The sequence below is a fragment of the Macrotis lagotis genome, chromosome X (genome assembly GCF_037893015.1).
Source record: "Macrotis lagotis isolate mMagLag1 chromosome X, bilby.v1.9.chrom.fasta, whole genome shotgun sequence".
NCBI lineage: Eukaryota > Metazoa > Chordata > Mammalia > Peramelemorphia > Peramelidae > Macrotis > Macrotis lagotis.
In genome coordinates, this window is record NC_133666.1 from 639770946 (window position 1) to 639789930 (window position 18985).

At 37.5% G+C, this 18985-nt stretch overlaps 1 protein-coding gene across 5 annotated transcripts in view; it reads left to right on the forward strand.

The window, feature by feature from the left end:
• The window catches only part of CYP4F22 (cytochrome P450 family 4 subfamily F member 22), a 55501-nt gene that overhangs the window by 20286 nt on the left and 16230 nt on the right, over window positions 1–18985 (forward strand). For 3 of the 5 annotated variants that reach the window (XM_074204310.1, XM_074204308.1, XM_074204309.1), the window contains 2 exons: window positions 710–932; window positions 13181–13325. In XM_074204310.1, coding sequence (XP_074060411.1) covers window positions 711–932; window positions 13181–13325 — 367 coding nt within the window. In that variant the 5' untranslated portion in view covers window position 710. The remainder of the gene's footprint in view (window positions 1–709; window positions 933–13180; window positions 13326–18985) is intronic. The other 2 variants (XM_074204311.1, XM_074204312.1) reach the window with 1 other exon arrangement.

Sequence of the window (18985 nt, forward strand, 5' to 3'; positions counted from 1 at the left end):
TTATTAAGTGTCTGAGGTCCGATTTGAACTCAGGTACTCCTGACTCCAGGGCTGGTGCTCTATCTACTGTGCCACCTAGCCATCCCTATACTCTTCACAATTACTGAGGGCTTTCAAATTTTTTTTATTATTCAGGTTTTATTTACTGTTATTTACCATGTTGTTAAAATATTTTGGCATTATTATTAAAATAATCTTGACCTTATGGACTCTACCTGAAAGACCTCATTTTGAACATCAAAACCATACTTTGTGAACTACTGTCTTAGGGAACTAAGTCATTGAGGAAGCTGTTCCTTCTAATTCAGAACACCATTTTCTCTGTGTAGAGTCTTAAACAATTATCTGGAGTACTGAGAGGTTATTTAACTTGGCCAGGTTCACAAAGTCAGTGTGTCAAAGAGGAGACTTGAAGCCAGGCCTTTCTGGCTTGGAGGCCAGCAGTTTATCTTCTGTGCCAGGCTTCCTTGAAGTAATTACAAACTAATTTCTGGAGAGAGAGAGTTTTGTGTTCTCTGGGGAACCACTGGAGATGTGTCCAGATGGATTGTTCAGTGCTCCTTGGGAGGGGTGAGGTGGTGCAGGGGAGAGAGCTTTGGAGTTCTCTGAGACCTCTTCTTGTTCAGGTTTGAACACAAACTGGACTTCCCTAATGTTCAGGCCTGCTAATTCTGAGCATCCTTTGTGCTTTCATTTGTCTCTTCTTCAGGATGTTGCCCATAACAGACCAAATACTAAAGGTACTGAGGCTTGAGAAGACCTCTTTCCGCACCTATGTTATCTCTGCACTGCTCCTGTCCTTGCTTTTCATCTTCTTCCGCCTCCTCCTGAAGGTATTCCACATATGCTACAAATTTCGTATCACCTGCCAACGATTGCGATGCTTCCCTAAGCCTCCTGGGGGGAACTGGCTCTTGGGTCATATGGGCATGGTGAGTACTTGGGATCCCTATCTTGGGATAAGGGAGAGGGGTGGCCCATCCAAGAAAAGATAGATTGTTTGCCCTCCATAGCTCCAAATATTATATTATTTCTATGGCACTAATCTTTATGCTTTATAATTGACCAGTGTAGCCCAGGATGAGATACCTGAATAGGAGTATAGGTTGCGTTAGAGGAGCTAGGTGTTATAGTGGGTAGAGTGCTGGTCCTAAAGTCAGGATGATCTGAGCTCAAATCTGTCCTCAGACACTTACTAGCTATCTGATCTTGGGTAATGACCTTGGGTAAATCATTTAACTCTGGTTGTCTCACATCCAAGCCTATCTCCTGTCATCCTGATTCATATCTGGCCACTAGATCCAGATGGCTCCAAGAGAAGAAAGTGAGGTTGGTGACTTAGCATAGCACCTCTCTCTCTCCACCCCCCCCCCCCCACCTCACTCAAATTCAATTCATGTGCAAGTCATGGAATCACCTTCCTGATGTCATGGTCTTCTTCAATAATGAAGGGCAAACATCAGAGGATTATAATAATAGAGTGGAAAGAACATTGGATTTGGAGCCAGAGGAACTGAGTTCCAATCCTACTCTCCCCCTTATTACCTTTTGGAAAGTCACATAATCTCTGTGGGCCTCAGTTTCTTCTATTGTAAAATAATGCAGTGGGACTAGGACCCCTTCTAATTATAAATCTATTGTCCTATAACCTTTCATAAGAGAGAATTCAATAGATGGAAAGTTCATCTTGGAGTCAGGAAGGGAGTCTGGGGAGAGGATGTGGGTGGGTTTCAAGTCCCACTGCTGACCCCTACAAATGATATGGCCCCCTGGAAAATCTCTCACCCTCTCAAATGTTCCAGGAAAACTCTTTAACATTGAGTCACAGAACAGGTGCTGATGTGTATTCCTGTAGAGAAATTTCCCTCCCCGAGCTCAGAACACAAGTGAAATAACAGTTCCAGACACCCCCTTCGAAAAAACAAACCCCAAATCAAAACCAAACCAAAACCAATTCCTCCTCTAACCTTATGCTGACCTGATGTTAAGGCAAATCTCTTCCTCTGAGCCTCAGTTTTCTTTCCTGTAAAGTGAGGAGGTTGAATTGCATAATCTCAAAATACCCTTCATGCTGGATATTCTATGATGCCTGGTAAATAATTATGAGCCTGTCTTGAAACCCAATCATCCTCCCAGCTGCTAGGGCTCTTCCTTCACAGAGGATTTTTTTCTCATTCTCTATACATCTATACATCAGATAGTGCTTAAATATATCCATGTGTAAACTCCTGGAAATAGGACCAGTTTCACTTTTGTCTCTATAACTCCATTGCCCATTAACATAGTGTTTGGCACATCATAAAAACATGATACTTACTGATTGATTGCTAGGGGACCCAAGCTTTAACAATAGGCAGCATGAGCTGGGAACACCACAGGCTTGTCATCTCTTAAGAGCCAGATAAAGGACTAACCTTGTTGGCCAGTCTCAAGGGCCTCAGAGGAAAAAAGGACTGAAATGGGGGTTATTCTGAGTCAAGGGGAGTCATTGGGAGATTTTCTCTAAAGCAGTTCAGAAAGTAGATGCAGGAGACTAACTCAGACCTTACCGTGGCCAGCTGCCTGGAAGTGGCTAGGCAGCAGTCCAGAAGGCAGACAGCCAAGGCAAATCATTATTATGTTATTGATATTCATTATAGAGGGCATTTTAATAAAATGTACACACGCTTTAGTAAGTGATGAATGTGCTGCTAATGAAAGTTATAATGACAGGTTAGTAGAGAGAACATAGGGCTGTTAACCATTACTTCTCCATATGCTGGGGACAAGTGCTCCGGGTTGATATACTTCTGAAATTCCTCTTCCCCATCCTGGTCATTGAGGACTTAGACCCCTAGACTGATCATGGATAGGCCCTCAGACAGGTTGCTTGGAACTCCTTTTCTCGATCCCTCTTTTACTCACTAACAGACCTGTCATGACCCTCTTTTGCTCAAAACTCTACAATGTTTTTTATTTTCTCTTTAGCCTGGCACTCAAGGCCATCTGCAATCTGGTACCACTTTACCTTCTTTTTTCTTTTCTTTTCTTTTGTTTTTGAAAGGCATTGGGGTTAAGTGACTTGCTCAGGGACTAGTGTCTGAGGTCAAATTTGAACTGAGGTCCTCTTGACTCTGGGGTTGGTGCTCTAACCATTATGCCACCTACTCCTCCACTACCTTAGCTTTCTAATCTCATTTCACCTGCTTCCTCTTCGAAATGTGTTCCTGTAATGCAGATGTACCTCCTAAGTGGGGGAGATACTTCCTTCTCTTCATCTCTGCCTGTCAAAAAAATCCTTTCCCTCCTTTGAGGGTCAAATTCAGGGGACACAGCGCCTTCCCAAGGCCTGCCCTGACACCTCCTGGTGGAAGGGTTCTCTTTCTTCTCATTCAGATAAATGATCACACATTCCTCAGCAAATAATAAAAGGTAGGAATGGGGGAAGGAAGGGTTATAATCAACCCTTGGAAGAGTTCTTTTTTATTGAAACATTATTGTATAATTCAATTCAATGGGACAAGCTCACATAGATGGGAGAGAGTGTTAGTCGTTTGGTTTTAGCTTTACAGATGAGGGAACTGAGTCTTAAGTGATTTACCCAAGGATACGCATGTGACAAACCTGGAATTCAAATCACCACTAACTCCAAATTCAGCACTGTTTCTTCAGTATCATACTTCTTTATTATTTGGGAAGAAGGAAAGAGTAGATATGGGGAGACCTGTTAGGAGACTCTTGGGGGAGAGATTTCTGGGAAGATGGTGGAGTGGGTCAGAAAATTCTTGATTCTTCAAATTTCCTCCACACACACACACAAAAAAGACAAAACATCTCCTCAGAGGAAATGTAGAGCAGGGTAAATAAACAAATGTTAGAGAAAAGCAGTTGTCCTTCTAAGAGGACTTGAGAAGATTCTAGGAAAGATCTTTCCTAAAGTGGATGACGATCTGAATGAAATGAAAACATCTCCAATCAACAATCAATAAATTTTGGGGGGCAGCTAGAGTTGGGAGGCAGCTTCAGACTTAGAAACTTTCACTTCAGGGACTGAGTGGGGTTCTGATAGCTGAGTAGAAGTTTGAAAGACTTTCTACTATCGAGGGATGCCAAGCATTGCTGTACTGACCAGACTCATTTAGGACTGGACTGCTCCTCAGGAATTGAGGCTGGGGGGGTGGGGGGTGGGGGGTGGGGAAGGGCTCAGAGAAGGAGCTTGCACACACCTGGTGAGTGCAATGCAAGAGGGTTGGGGACCCTGGTTGAGGGCACTTGCAGGAGAGCAGAGCGCCTGGTTTCAGTTTCAGGGCAGAGAGGACAACTGAAGTTTGCAGCCACTGGAGGAAGAGAAGGAAATAAAGATCACTTGTGGGACAGCATGACTTGGGCTCTAACTGTGGGAGTAGAGAAGAGAGCCCAAGGTGGAACCCTGGGACAGACCTTAGAAAATAACTGTAAGAAGAACCGGAGGCTTGGGGCATCATTCCCTATACCTCAGGACTAGAACTTAAAAGAACTTAATAGCTGCTAAAAGCAAAATAAGACAACAAATATATATATATATATATATATATATATATATATATATATATATATATATATATATATATATATATAAAATTAAAAGAATAAGCAAAGGAGAAAGGACCTAACCATACACAGCTACTATGAGGATAGGGAAGGTCTAGGTCCATATTCAAAGGAAGACAATAGAGCTCAAAAATGACTCCTTTTTCAGTGAAAAATGTTAAACAGTCCCAAGTTCAAAAAGAGTTCTTGGAAGAACTTAAAAAAATCAAATAAGAGAGATAAGGGAAAAATTAGAAAAAAATAAGAGCAAAGAAAATCAAGAAAATTATAAAAAGAAAGTCAACTATCTTGAAACAGAGAATCAAAAACTTAAGGAAGCAAAGAATTCCTTGAAAACTAATATTGGGCAAAAGGAACATAATAATGTTCTAGGATACCAAGAAATCATAAAACAAAATCAAAAGAATAAAAAAAGAAGAAAATATGAAATATCTCATCGAACTGATCTGGTGTGCAAATTGAGAAGAAGTAATATAAGAATAGTCAAATTCTGAAAATTATGATATAAAAAGAATCTTGATATAATATTATAAGAAATTATCAAGAAAAATTAGAATAAGAAGGAAAAGAAGAAATAGAAAAAAATACATCAATCACCATCTGAAAGAGATTCTCAGAAGTAAAATCTACAGGAATATCCAGTTTCAAAGCTCCCAGATCAAGGAGAAAATATTGGAAGCAATAAAAAAAACCCAATTAAATATAATGGCGCAACAATGAGGATTACACAAGACTTAGCAGTTACTAAATTGAAGGGCCATAAGTTTTTTAATTCTATATTTCATAGAGCAATAGAATTGAGGTTATGACCAAGGAGAACTTATCTAGAAAAGTTAAATATAATCCTGAATGAAAAAAAATAGATATTTAACAAACTGAAAGGTTTTTAGATATTTGTAACACAAAAAGAAGTTAAGGGAAAATTTTACATATTGCAACCAAGAGAAATATAAGATAAGCATTAAAGATCAATTATAAATCAATTATATCAATAATAAAGTCCAATTGTTTATTACTTATCTGCAAAAATATTATTAGTACTTTTGTGACTGTTATAATTATAAGAAAGAAGGACTTGGGCTTACCTGAGTGTGATGATATGATTCTAAAAATTTAAACTGTGTAGGGAGAAATAAAAAAGTTTATAAGTCATACAAATGAGGCATAAAAGGAAAAATTGATACAGAAGAAGCTAGTAGTGGGAAGGGTGAGTAGTACTGGAATCTTACTCTCATTTGGAATGGGTTAAAGATGGAACAAAATATATATCTAGAAAGGTATAAAAATCTAAATTCAGAAAGAATCAAGAAGGCAAGGGAATGCAGTGGGAGAAGAGATTGTTAGAGGGATGGGTAGGTTAAAGAACAAAAGGATAAGGTAGCAGGTAGAAGCAAAGTAAAGGAGGAGGGATAGGGTAAATAAGGTGAAAAGAAGAATGAAGAAAAATAGAAATAGTGAGGAAAAATAGGAAGGAGGAAAATATGCAACAAATAATTATAGCTTAGAATGTTGATGGAATGAATTTACCCATAAAACAGAAATGGATAGCATCTTAAAATTTTGAATTCGACAATATGTTGCTTTCGAGAATCAATAAAAATAAGAGATATAAATAATTATAAAATAAAGGGTAGGTAGAATTTATTATGTTTTTTTTTTTTTAGGTTTTTGCAAGGTAATGGGGTTAAATGGCTTGCCCAAGGTCACGCAGCTAGGTAATTATTAAGTGTCTGAGGCCGGGTTTGAACTCAGGTACTCCTGACTCCAGGGCCTGTGCTCTATCTACTGTGCCACTTAGCTGCCCCTTAGAATTGATTATATTAAAAAAAGCAGAGATAGTAATCATGATCTCAAAGTTAAAGCCAAAATAGATTTAATCAAAAGATGTTTTAGATGATATAAATAGATGATATAAATAAAATAGACTATTTAAAATACCTGAGAGTATACCTGCCAAATCAGATACAGGAATTCTATGAACATAAACATAATACACTTTTTATACAGATAATTCATATCTAAATATCTGAAGTAATTTTTATTGTTCAAGGGAAAGGAAGCCAATATAATAAAAAAATGACAATTTTACCTAATTAGTCTGTTTATTTAACAGCCACACTGATTAAATTACTAAAAATAAAAACTTACTAAGAAAAAATAGTAGCAAAGTTCATTTGGAAGAATAATAGGTCAAAGAAAGTCAAAGAAACAAGGGGAAAAGATGTAAAGGAATAGTATCAGAACTTAAATTATATTATGAGAACATTGTTGAAGTTCAAAATGAATAATTTTGATTACTTCAAAATTTTCTTGTATAAATAAAACTCAAGAATAAAGTGAATGCAGAAAATTAGGGGGGAAAACATTCATAGAAAATGTCTCAGATAGGATGTGATTAGATTGGAATATTTCTGTGGTATAGGAAATGATGTGCTGGTTAATTTAGAAAAACATGGAACAACTTGGCCTTATGAAGGAAGATGATATTCACCTTCAGAGAAGCAAATGACAAGTGGAAATAAGTTTAGTATGATCTTTCATATATATACAGATATATGTATGTACATATGTTTATGTTTATAGATATCCATGTCTGTCTCTCTCCCTCTCTCTCATCTATCTATCTATCTATCTATCTATCTATCTATCTATCTATCTATCTAATCTATGCCTAATTGTAGTCTTCTTTGGGGTGGCATTGGTGGAGGGAGGGAGAGGAAAAATAAAGTTAAAAAGTATACCACAGGGGCAGCTAGGTGGTGTAGTGGATAAAGCACCGGCCTTGGAGTCAGGAGTACCTGGGTTCAAATCCGGTCTCAGACACTTAATTATTACCTAGCTGTGTGGCCTTGGGCAAGCCACTTAACCCCATTTGCCTTGCAAAAAAAAAAACACTTAAAAAAAAAGAGCACCACAGAGAACAAAAGAAAAGCTAGGCTTTCTTGAAATGGAAATTTATTGTTTTATGTTGAATCTTCTCATGAACATGGGAATTTTTTCTTTCATTTTTGTATTAAAGTTTAAAATAAAGAAAATTAGTTAATAAAAAAAATAGAAACTTGAAATAGTCCATGAGACAAGTTGGAAGGAGAATTCAAAATGTTCTGCTTGACCCCAAGGGCTAAATTAGGAGACAATTGGGTGAATTGCAGAGAGGATGATTTAGATTTACCTGAAGTTCTAAACCTTGTATATGGAATCTCTGTGGAAGCCTGCAGGCTATGAACTCCTTTTTCAAATAATGTTTCTTTAAAAATTCAAAATTGCTGGAAATGTTAATTTTCAGTTAGAGTTAAATTACTTTCAATTAATAAAAGAAAGATATAATTTTTTTTCCGCATACAAGCTCATGGATTCCCTGAATTCTACCCTAGATTGAGAACCCTTGCCATATGGGGGAAATTTCCAGAAATGGAAGATGATAGGCTCTCCAACCCTGGAGATTGATCACTTGGGAGGCATATGGTATATAAAAAGAGGGGCTTCCTGTTAAAATAAATGCCCAGCCTTTCCAAGATTGGAAGGCCTCTTTTAGCTCTAAAATTCTCTAACTCCTTAATCCTACACATTGAACAACCTAAAGTCTTGTTAATACACAGTCCCCTCCAACAGTAAGAGTAAGAATCTTTTCTTCACTGAGTCAAGGTAGCTCTGGATAAACTTTTGGATCTCAGATTCCACTTCTCAATCCACTAATACCTCCTTGGGCTTTAGAATTGAGCTTGGCTTACTGGATAGAGGCTGTGTCAGCAGCTGCTCTGGCAAGTCCTACCTTGCCAAATGGTTTTGAGCATTGGATGGTGTTGTGTTTGGTATGTCATCTGAAGCTTAGTCTTGATAATTACAGAGACGCTCAGCATCAGAAAATTTATAGATTTTTTTTTCATTCACAATAGCTCACCAAAACCAGGTACCAAGGTTGTGACAGGGTTGTGAAGTTTGCTATGAACACATAATTGAAGCAGTGTATGCACTAGTGAAATTACAGATCATTGGCATGAAATACTCAAAGCAGATGAACACATGAGATGTAAAGGGAGGCAAATTTAGATTAAACACAAAAATGAGCTTTTAGCAGGAAATAGGTTGCTTTGTTGAAGTAGAGGTAACTAGTTGACACAGTGGAGTAAGACCCAAGTTCAAACGTAGTCTTAGACTCTTTAAAAAATTTTTTTTTATTTATGGCAATGAGGTTAAGTGACTTGCCCAAGGTCACACAGCTTGGCAATTATTAAGTGTCTGAGGCTGGATTTGAACTCAGGTCCTCCTGACTCCAGGGCTGGTGCCTATCTACTGCACCATCTAGTTGGTCCTAGTTTCAGACTCTTAATAGCAGTGTGACCCTGGGTAAGTCACTTAATATCTGCTTGCCTCAATTTATTCAACTATAGGGAGCAGCTGGGTGGTGCAGTGGGATAGAGCACCAGCCCTGGAGTCAGGAGGACCTGAGTTCAAATTCATCCTTAAATTGCCTAGTTGTGTGACCTTGGGCAAGCCACTTAGCACTATTGCCTTAAATAAATTTTAAAAAATTTACTCAACTGTAAAATGAATATATTAACTATACTGACTTTGCAGAATTTTGTGAGGATCAAATGAGATAATATTTATATAGTGTTTTGCCATGTGTCTGGCCTATTGTAGAAGGGAAATTTAAATGTTTTTCCTTCCTTCCTTCCTTCCTTCCTTCCTTCCTTCCTTCCTTCCTTCCTTCCTTCCTTCCTTCCATTCCTTTATCATTAGAGGTATTCAAGCTAGAGACCAGAAGACAATCTAGAAAATAATCTAAGTAAAGTCTGAATATCGAGTGGAAGGCTTTATTAAATAACTTCTAAAGGCTTTTTAAATTCTATGGTTTCTATTGCTAATGGATTATTACAGGAAACACAGGTGATATGCTGCATAGTGCAGTGCCAAGACTCCTGACTTGAAAGAAGGAGGACCTTGGTTTGGATCCCATCTCAGAGGTTTAATACTTGTGTTTCCCTGGACGAGTCCCTTTACCTCTATCTGTTTCTGTTTCCCTGTCAGTAAAATGAGAGAGTTGACCTAGATGATTACTGAAGTACCTTCTTATATGATGAAAGGAGAATCCTGTAATAGATATAAATGATATCCTGATATTATCAATAATAATTTTGTGTTGGAGAATATCAAAATGAGCAGGTCTGTCATCTCTGATCTTTCTAATGGTTAGTGACTTTTCATTCAACAAATTTATATATATAGTTTGTAGAAAACACTGAGTCAGATAATAGGGGATATTAAATGTGTAAGAAATCATTTCTTGCCCTCAAAGAACTTAGTCTAATATGCAAGGATCTATTATTATTATTATTTTTTCATCTCAACTTGGATTAAGTGGATGTCAATGATTTTCTCAGGAAAAAGATAGGAATTTTGGTCTTGTAGAGAATTAAATGACCAGAGCAAGGTGCTACATGACCAGTGAGGAACTCCAAAGAAGAACTGTAATTTTTACAGATGAGGACAGAGGTTGAGTCACTTGTTCAGGGTCATACTGCTACTGAGTGATTGGGACTGGATTTGAGCTCAGGTCTTCCTGCTTCCAGGCCCAGTACTCTATTCACAACATCGCAGAGAGGATAGACAATGTTTAGTTGTTTTGGAGATCACATGATCATAGAAGAACAACCCTTTTTTTCAGAGGTCATCTATTCCAATACATTTATTTTACAGTCAAGGAAGTTAAAAGCCAAAGGGTTAAGTGACTTGCCTGAAGTCACGCAAGGAGTGTGGCAGAACCCAGATTTGAATTAAAGTCCTATAATTCCAAGCTCAATGCTCTTCCATAGGCCCCATGGAACTTACATTCTATTAGGGGGATCAGACATATGCCCAAGTATAATACAAAATATCACAGTTTGAAAGTCCCCTGAAGTCCTACTCAGATGCCTCATCTTGGTTTGGAGGGGATACATTATCTTCTAGTTATGTGGGCAGATATCAGGTGCTGGCAGTTTCTCCCAACCTAGAAAGACTTTGAGGATGATCTGGGAGATGAGATTAGTCATCTGAGGATAGGAGGAGCTAAATTCAGGTTCTCACTAGAGAGCTATCCATCTGATGATAATTATTTTTTGACTCTAGTGACTTGTCTCTTAAGGCATGGTGTCAAACTTGCAATATGAGCTCTTTCTTCAACTTGGCAGGAGCCAGATTGATTGGGATTAATTGTGAAACATTTAACAAAATAAATAAAAAGACAATAAAACATAGAATGTTAATATGTGGTAGTTTGAGTCAACATATGACATAGGAAGCTTTATGTATGGGTTAGTGACCTGTTTCTATTTGTTTGACATTTTTGTATTAAGATATGGAGGGACTGCTGACTGTATTTGTGTAGGAATGGGGCCTAGTGGATTAATTCACAGTGAAATAAATATATAAAAGAAGCATGACCAAAGTCTGATGTCAAGTCAAAAGGGGAAAGGCCATTACCAACTGGGGTGAGGAGCCAAATCATAGGCCATATAGTTCAATCGCCCTGGCTAGTACTCTGATCTGGTGAAGTCTTGAATATCATGTTCAGTTCTGGATGTTACATTTTAATAAGAGGCACCTAATATCAGGCAACAAGCATAAAGTGCAAACTGTGTGCAAGAAACTAAATTAGAAATTAGGAATACAAAACCAAAAATGAAATGTTCCCTATTCTAAATGCTATGAAAGTCAAGGTGTGCATTAAAGAAATAAATAAAATAGATGATGATTGAACTTTGAAGAAAATTATAGATTCTAAGAGGTAAAAGTGAGAGAGAGGTATGTCCTCAGAATAGACCAACCATGGTGCAGAATCTTCAAATCTTCAATTCAGCAAATGTCTATTTAGCATTGGCATTGGCATGACAGAATACTGGAAATGTTTACTAAATACAAATATGAAAGATAAGTGGTTTAGAAGATAGAGTACTAGGTTTGGAGGTTCAAATTCCACTTTTGATGATTACTACTTGTGAATCCTGGGTAAGCCCCCCATATAGCTTACCTTTTCTTTTCTTTTTTTCTTTTTAGTTTTTTTTTGGCAAGGCAATGGGTTAAGTGACTTGCCCAAGGTCACACAGCTAGGTAATTATTAAGTGTCTGAGTCTGAATTTGAACTCAGGCCCTCCTGACTCCAGGGCCTGTGCTCTATCCACTGTGCCACCTAGATGCCCTAACTTCCCTTTTCTATTTAGGGTATAGATAGATGGTTTTAATCTATAGTATGGAGGGTATTCTCACATTAAGAATTTTTGAAACTTACAAAATCATAGATTCTTTGTGTATGAGTGAAAGTTGAGAAGGATTTGGGTACTGTTTAGCCTGGTGATAGGGAAGGGGCATGAGACTTCTCCTAAAATATTTAGACCTGTCACATAGAAACTTATTCTCTATAGTTTCAATGGTTGAGTTGCTGGAAGATTTAGGACTGAAAGGGACCTTAGCAATGAATTGGTCCAGTGATCCTCATTTTACAGAAAAGGGAAGTGAGTGATCAAAAGTCACACAAGTAGTAAGGAGTCCAGATGACATCTATACCCAGTTCTGAATCACCAGTCACAGACAAGGAAGTTTTTTTTTTTTTTTTTTTTTTTTTTAGTTTTTCAAGGCAATGGGATTAAGTGGCTTGTCCAAGGCCACACAGCTAGATAATCATTAAGTGTCTGAGGTCACATTTGAACTCAGGTACTCCTGACTCCAGGGCTGGTGCTGTATCTAACTGCACCACCTAGCTGCCCAAGGAAGTATTTTCTAATGGTCAACTTCCTTGACTGTAAAATAAATGTATTGGAATAGATGACCTCTGAAAAAAAGGGTTGTTCTTCTATGATCATGTGATCTCCAAAACAACTAAACATTGTCTATCCTCTCTGCGATGTTGTGAATAGAGCACTGGGCCTGGAAGCAGGAAGACCTGAGCTCAAATCCAGTCCCAATCACTCAGTAGCAGTATGACCCTGAACAAGTATCTTAACCTCTGTCCTCATCTGTAAAAATTACAGTTCTTCTTTGGAGTTCCTCACTGGTCATGTAGCACCTTGCTCTGGTCATTAATTCTCTAATGGCTAGATTACTCTAAAATCTTTCCCAGTTTTAAATTTCCACAAGTCACCATGGTTGTGTAGTAAGCTCCCCATTCCTTGGAAGTATGCAAGGAAGGTAGGAAAAAAGGAAACATTAATCATCTACTATGTACTATAGTCACTGGGCTATGTGCCCTACAAATATCATCTCACTTGATCCTCATAGCAACTCCAGAAAGTTCATACTTTTATTATCCTCATTTTACAATTAAGGAAACTGAGGCAAACAAATGTTTTGTCCAAGGTCACCCAGCTAGTAAGTGTCTGAAGCTGGATTTGAGTTCAAGACTCCCTGACTCCAGACTCAACATTTTATCTTTTGATAGCCTGGAAAAATTAAAGGAGCATATTTATGCAATTGGGTGGGATTTGGATTGGATATCCTCTAAAACTTGGTCCAATTTGAGACTTCTCTAATGGGATGGGTTAAGGGAGGCGATGGGAAGGGAGGGCTGGATAACCTGATTCCCCCAGTCCTGAGGCCTGGGGAAACTGGTGGCCATCTCTGTGATTGATTTCAGTTCCTGCCCAATGAGAAGGGCCTACGAGATGAAATGCAGGTCCTCAACAAAATGCACCATGTTGTCCTTGTCTGGATAGGACCCTTCCTGCCCCTGGTGGTCCTGGTGCATCCTGATTACATCAAACCCCTCCTAGCAGCTTCAGGTAAGTACAACAGTTTCCTTCTAGAAAACTCAGGATCAGAGAGAGGTCCTGCTCTTTTCATTCTCTAGCTTTGCTGTCTCTTCTTTTGATATTTTCTTTGAGAAGGTCCTAATTCTCAGATTTTTGCAGATGTCCTTTACCTTTTCTATATCATGGACCCTTTGACAATTAGTATGATGGAGTCTAAGGATCCCTTTTCTGAATAATGTCTTTATGTGTATAAAATAAAACACAAAAGATTATAAAAGAAACCAATTTTATATATATATATATATATATATATACACATACATACACATAAATGCAAAATTATTCTATCCTTAATTCCAAAGTCTGTTTATCAGCTTTTTCTTTGGATGCAGATAGCATTTTTCTTTATATGGCTTTTACAATTAATAAGGTTGCCACTGTATACTAGGGTGGGGAATGTCCAATCCACAGGTCAATATAAAGCCCATGAAATCATTTGGTCTGGTGTTGCCAAGGTAACCTCAATAATACTCAAGATTTAATAACTCTAGGAGTTTTTTAGGAGTGAATTAATTAAATGTTTGACCAAACATAGCAGGCTAATTTTTAATTTGATTATTTTGTTTGACCCTTGAATGATGTTATAAATATCCAAATGGCCCTGGGCAGAATAAAAGTTTCCTTGTCCTTGCTCTATGCAATGTTTCTTGATTCTGTTCCCTTCATTTTTCATTATTTAGTATAAGACTTCCCATGTTTTTCTAAAATCATTGAGTTCATTATTTCTTTTAGACAGTAGTATTTTACCACAACTTTTTCAGCCATTCCCTAATTGATCTAATGGTAGCTATCTCTAGGGTGGGGGTTTGGGAAAAGAAATTAAAAAAAAAAGAAATTTACCTAATTTTGTTGTATATTTGAAAGGAATAACAAGTTGTACATAGCATATTTTCAGTTACATGTGCGATCATTTAAAAATTATACAGTGTTATGGAAATGCTTGTTTTATTCCATAAATTAAAAATAAAATAAAAAAAGAAATTAAATTCATATTTTTTCCTCCATCCAAATTCATGGATTTCCTGAAATCCATTCATGTAACCTGGGATAAAAATCTTTACTCTACTATTTATTTTATACTTTTTTTTCCAAAGGCTTTTCTCAAGGTAATCTGGTGAGAGTAGGTAATATGTATCTGATTATCTCTATTTTACAGATGGGGAAAATGAGTCTCAGCGAAGTCAGAGAATCATAACTTTAGTGCTCTAAGAGATTTAGAGGGTATCCAATCCAATCCCTTCCTTCTAGAGATGAAGAAACAGCCACAAAGTCACATTTCTATGTGTCAGAAGTAGGATTTGAAACTAGGTCATCCTAACAGGATGATCTTTCAGATTTTTTGCCCAGTTCTTTATCATCCCATGAAGTGCATTAATGTGCCTATCTTTTCTCTTGGATGTAGTAAGGGAGCAGCTGGGGACCTTAATAGAATGTGAACTGAACCTGTAGGTCATATTTTAGGGTTCTGGCTCACTTGGTGTTTGAGGGTCTGATATGACTCATTGGAGGTAATTTTCCATTTTTCTGAACATAGTATAGGGGAGGAGATATTATTGCCACATTGCCTGGTATTTCCTCCTCCCAAAGCCTAAATTTCTTTACTCTCCACCCCTTTCAATAATCTTCTTATCTCTTCCCTCTACCTCCTCCCTACTTTGTGATTAACATACATGTGCCAGAGAAGCTGCCATTGTGAAGTGAGGTTGACCTTGAACCCTGCTGGCAGAATAGACTGTGATCTCCAGAGAACTCTTGTTCCTAGGACCTTGCCACCCACTGGAAGTTCTGGACTAGGCCACAGGAAGTGTCTCAATGAAGAGCTGTTACTCAAGTTGGTGTGTTCCCATGCTATTGAGCCACATTGTTGAGAAGCATCTCCCTTTCCTCTTCTTTGGGCCTGGTTGGTCATTTACTTCCTCTAGAATCTAATGTTATAGAAGCAATTATATCCCTTCAAACTAAACTCAAGGGCCATCTCCATTGAGAAGTTTTTCCTAGTTGTGCTATTCATTTCTTGGAAATTATTTTGTGTTTATATTGTACCTATCCTCTGCATTTAGTCCAATTGCACTCCCATTCTCCAGCTATAGGGGAAACAGAGAAGTTCTATGGGCTAGAAGTAAGGGGAATACCACTCTTTAATAGTTCTGTGACTTTGGGGTCAAATTCACCTTCTGGAAACTTAAAATTCTCAACTGTAAGATGGCTGATAATGGGATCAGATTTTCTCCCTTCCAGCTTTGACAGTTTGTATCCTAAAGTGCTTTATATTCTCTTATGATCCTCACATTTTAGGTATTCTTTTGTGATTGAATGTTCCTTCTGGTTCTGACATTCTATGAGAGGAATATTTTAAATCCTGTCTCATTCATTATTTTTATGCCTCTTCCCATTTGAACACAAGTTTGTGGAGAATAAGAATTGTTTCATTCTATTTGAATCCCTAACTTCTAATTCCGAGTCTGATTTCAGCTCTGACAGACACTCTGAATTCCAAAAATCCATTTTAATGTTGACATTCTCTGTTCTAAGGCCCTTTCCAACTCTGATATTCTATATTCTGAGAGGACGTCTCAGCTTTAACATTCTGAGTTCCAGGGTCCTCCAGTCTTTGACAGTATTATGTTCTAAGGGCTCTCCCAGCTCTGATGGGCCCTCTCAAATTTAACATTCTGGGTTCTAGGAGTCCTCCAATCTTTGACATTCTTTGTTTCAAGGTCTCTCCCAAATTTAACATGCAGGGTTCTGGGGCCCTCTTAAAGGCCTGACATTCTCTGTTCTAAGCCTCCTTGCTTCAATATTTTAGGTTTTATGGTTGTTTCTGACTCTTGTCATCTGTAATCCTAATTTTAGGTCCAAATTGGAACTAAAAAGTGCTTCGATTAACCTCCATTGTGAGGCTGTTTTGAGGAAAGCATTTTGCAAACATGAATGCAAGTTGAAACTGTTTCCTATGAGATTCTCATAATTGGCTCAGAGTAGCTGGAAGAAATTCTATCCTTGGTCTATAGATGAGTTTCAGGGACATGATATATCTTGTTTAAGGTCTAAGTCACTGCTCAAGCTAGATTGGATTTACCAAGCAATTATGAAGCACCGCCTATGGACAAGGCATTGTTTCTCTAAAGTCCCTGAACTTTTGTATTATTTGTGCCTCACTGGTGACTCAGTGGAACTGGGTGTGTTGGGATGAAAATCTTCCCAGATGGAGCAATGTAGGATCAGAGAGCTACTGGGTGGACCTGCTTGAAGTCCCAGTGAGTCAGCATAAAGAATAGTAATGAAATCTGGGCATACTGTCCAGAGTCTTCTGTGCACAGTGCCTTAGGTCTATTGTGGAGCTATCCATTCAGAACCCCACCCTCAAAAAAATTTTCAGCTCAGATCCTAACTGGCTCCAGGTACAGATACTAGTTAAACTGGGTTCACAAATCAATACCATAATCTTCAAACCAATTATAATTTCTCAACTCATTGAGGAAGTTCTTCTCTAACTCTTTCTGATTTTTGTTATGTATTATTATCATCTGGGATTAACCTCAGGTCCTATGGACCGTGTATATATATATATCTATCTATCTATATATCTATCTATCTATATATATATCTATCTATATATATATATATGTAAATGGCAGTAGGAAGTATCATAGACCTGAACTTCAGCATTTCTGTTTGGCCCTGTGCTGTTTAACATTTTCATCAATGACTTTGATGAAGGCATTTTTAATCTGGGTCTACAAGATCTATAGAATCTTTCAAAATGTCTGTGAACTTGGATGGGGGGAAGTTTATTTTCACTAACTTTTAACTGAAATTTAGCATTGACTTCAATTATGGAGAATAAGCACCAAAATATTATTCTTAGGAACTAAAGGCTTCCCCAGATTACCAAAAATGTTCATGCAATCAAAAAAAAGTGATGAAACATTGGTGTAGAGGTCATGCTCAACTGATATGCAAATGACTAATTCTTGGAAGTGATAGCTATCATGGATGACAGAGTCAGGATGGAAAATATCAGAGATAAAGTTGTCTCATTCCTCTGGAAATCTGGGTGCCATTCTCAGAACAATTGCAGGGTCTTAGAGTAGAGAGGTGAGAATTTTGAAATGTAATGAAACTAAATGAGGATAAATATAAAATCCTACACTTGAATTCAGAAAAATCTTTCCATTTCCACTTTCATGATATCTCTTGCATCTGATGTCTTCTCTTTAATTTTACAGTCACCACCCTATTATAGGCACTTCTTACTCCTTACATAGACTTTTTTTTAATTTAATTTTATTTTTTTAAAGTTTTTGCAAGGCAAATGGGGTTAAGTGGCTTGCCCAAGGCCACACAGCTAGGTAATTATTAAGTGTCTGAGACCGGATTTGAACCCAGGTCCTCCTGACTCCAGGGCTGGTGCTTTATCCACTGCACCACCTAGTCGCCACCTAGCCACCCCCTTACATAGACTTTTGCAACAGTTTCTTAACTGGTTTCCTATTCCAGTCCATCCTGTTGTTTTTTTTTCAGTCATTTTTAACTTTTTGCGACTCCATTTGAGGTTTTCTTGACAATTTTCTTCCTATTTTTCTCCAGTTCATTTAATAGATGGGGAAATTTAGGTAAAACAGGGTTAAGTGCCTTGCCCAGGTTAATAAAACTAGTAAGGGTCTGAGGTCAGATTTGAACCTAGGAAGATGAGTCATTCTGATTCCAGCCCCAGGCATTGAATCTGCTGCCACTTAGCTTCCCAGACCATCCTACATATTGATACAAAAGCATAGGTATGATGTCACTCCCCTTCCAACACTTTGTGATTCAACTGGATTTGTCTTCTCTCTTTTCCTCACACTCAGGCCTTTGTACTGGCTCTCCCTCATACCTGTAATGAGTTATCTTGTGAACTCTATGTCTTAGGAATCTCTTTCCTTTAAGATGTAGCTCAGCCCTGACTTTCAGCATGAAGTCTTTTTCTGATTCACTTAATTGACTGCTAGTATGTATATACAAAATACACAATCTCTGTTTTACAGATGAATAAATTGAGTCCTGGAGAGGTCATAGATTTTAGCACTCTATACCATGTATATTGCATATATACTATACATCATATAAACTATATATAATGTAAAGCATGTACATATTATCTTTCTCTCTCTCTCCTTATGGTCTTATTCCCTAGAAAATAAGTTTATTTCCAGTAGAAATAGAATTTTTTTCTTTATATTTACAGTTCCATCACCTTTCACAATGCCTGGGTTATAACAATAACAGCTAGTTTTTATACAGTGCTTCAAGGTTGTGCCAAGCATTTTAAAATGTTATCTTAATTATTCTCCTTGTTTTGCTCCCTTTATTCTGCATAGGTTTACACAAATCCTTTCAGTTTTCTCTGAAGCTGCCCCTTAAATTCTTTCCTACAGAATAACCATGTTCCATTAAATTCATAGATTATAATTAGTTTAGCTATTCCCTAGTTAATGGACATGCCCTTAGTATCCAGTTCTTTGCCATCAGAAAAGAACTGCTATTATATACATACATATATATATATATATATATATATATATATATATATATATATATATATATATATATATATATATAATATTTAAAGAGCCACCACAGCTATTTTT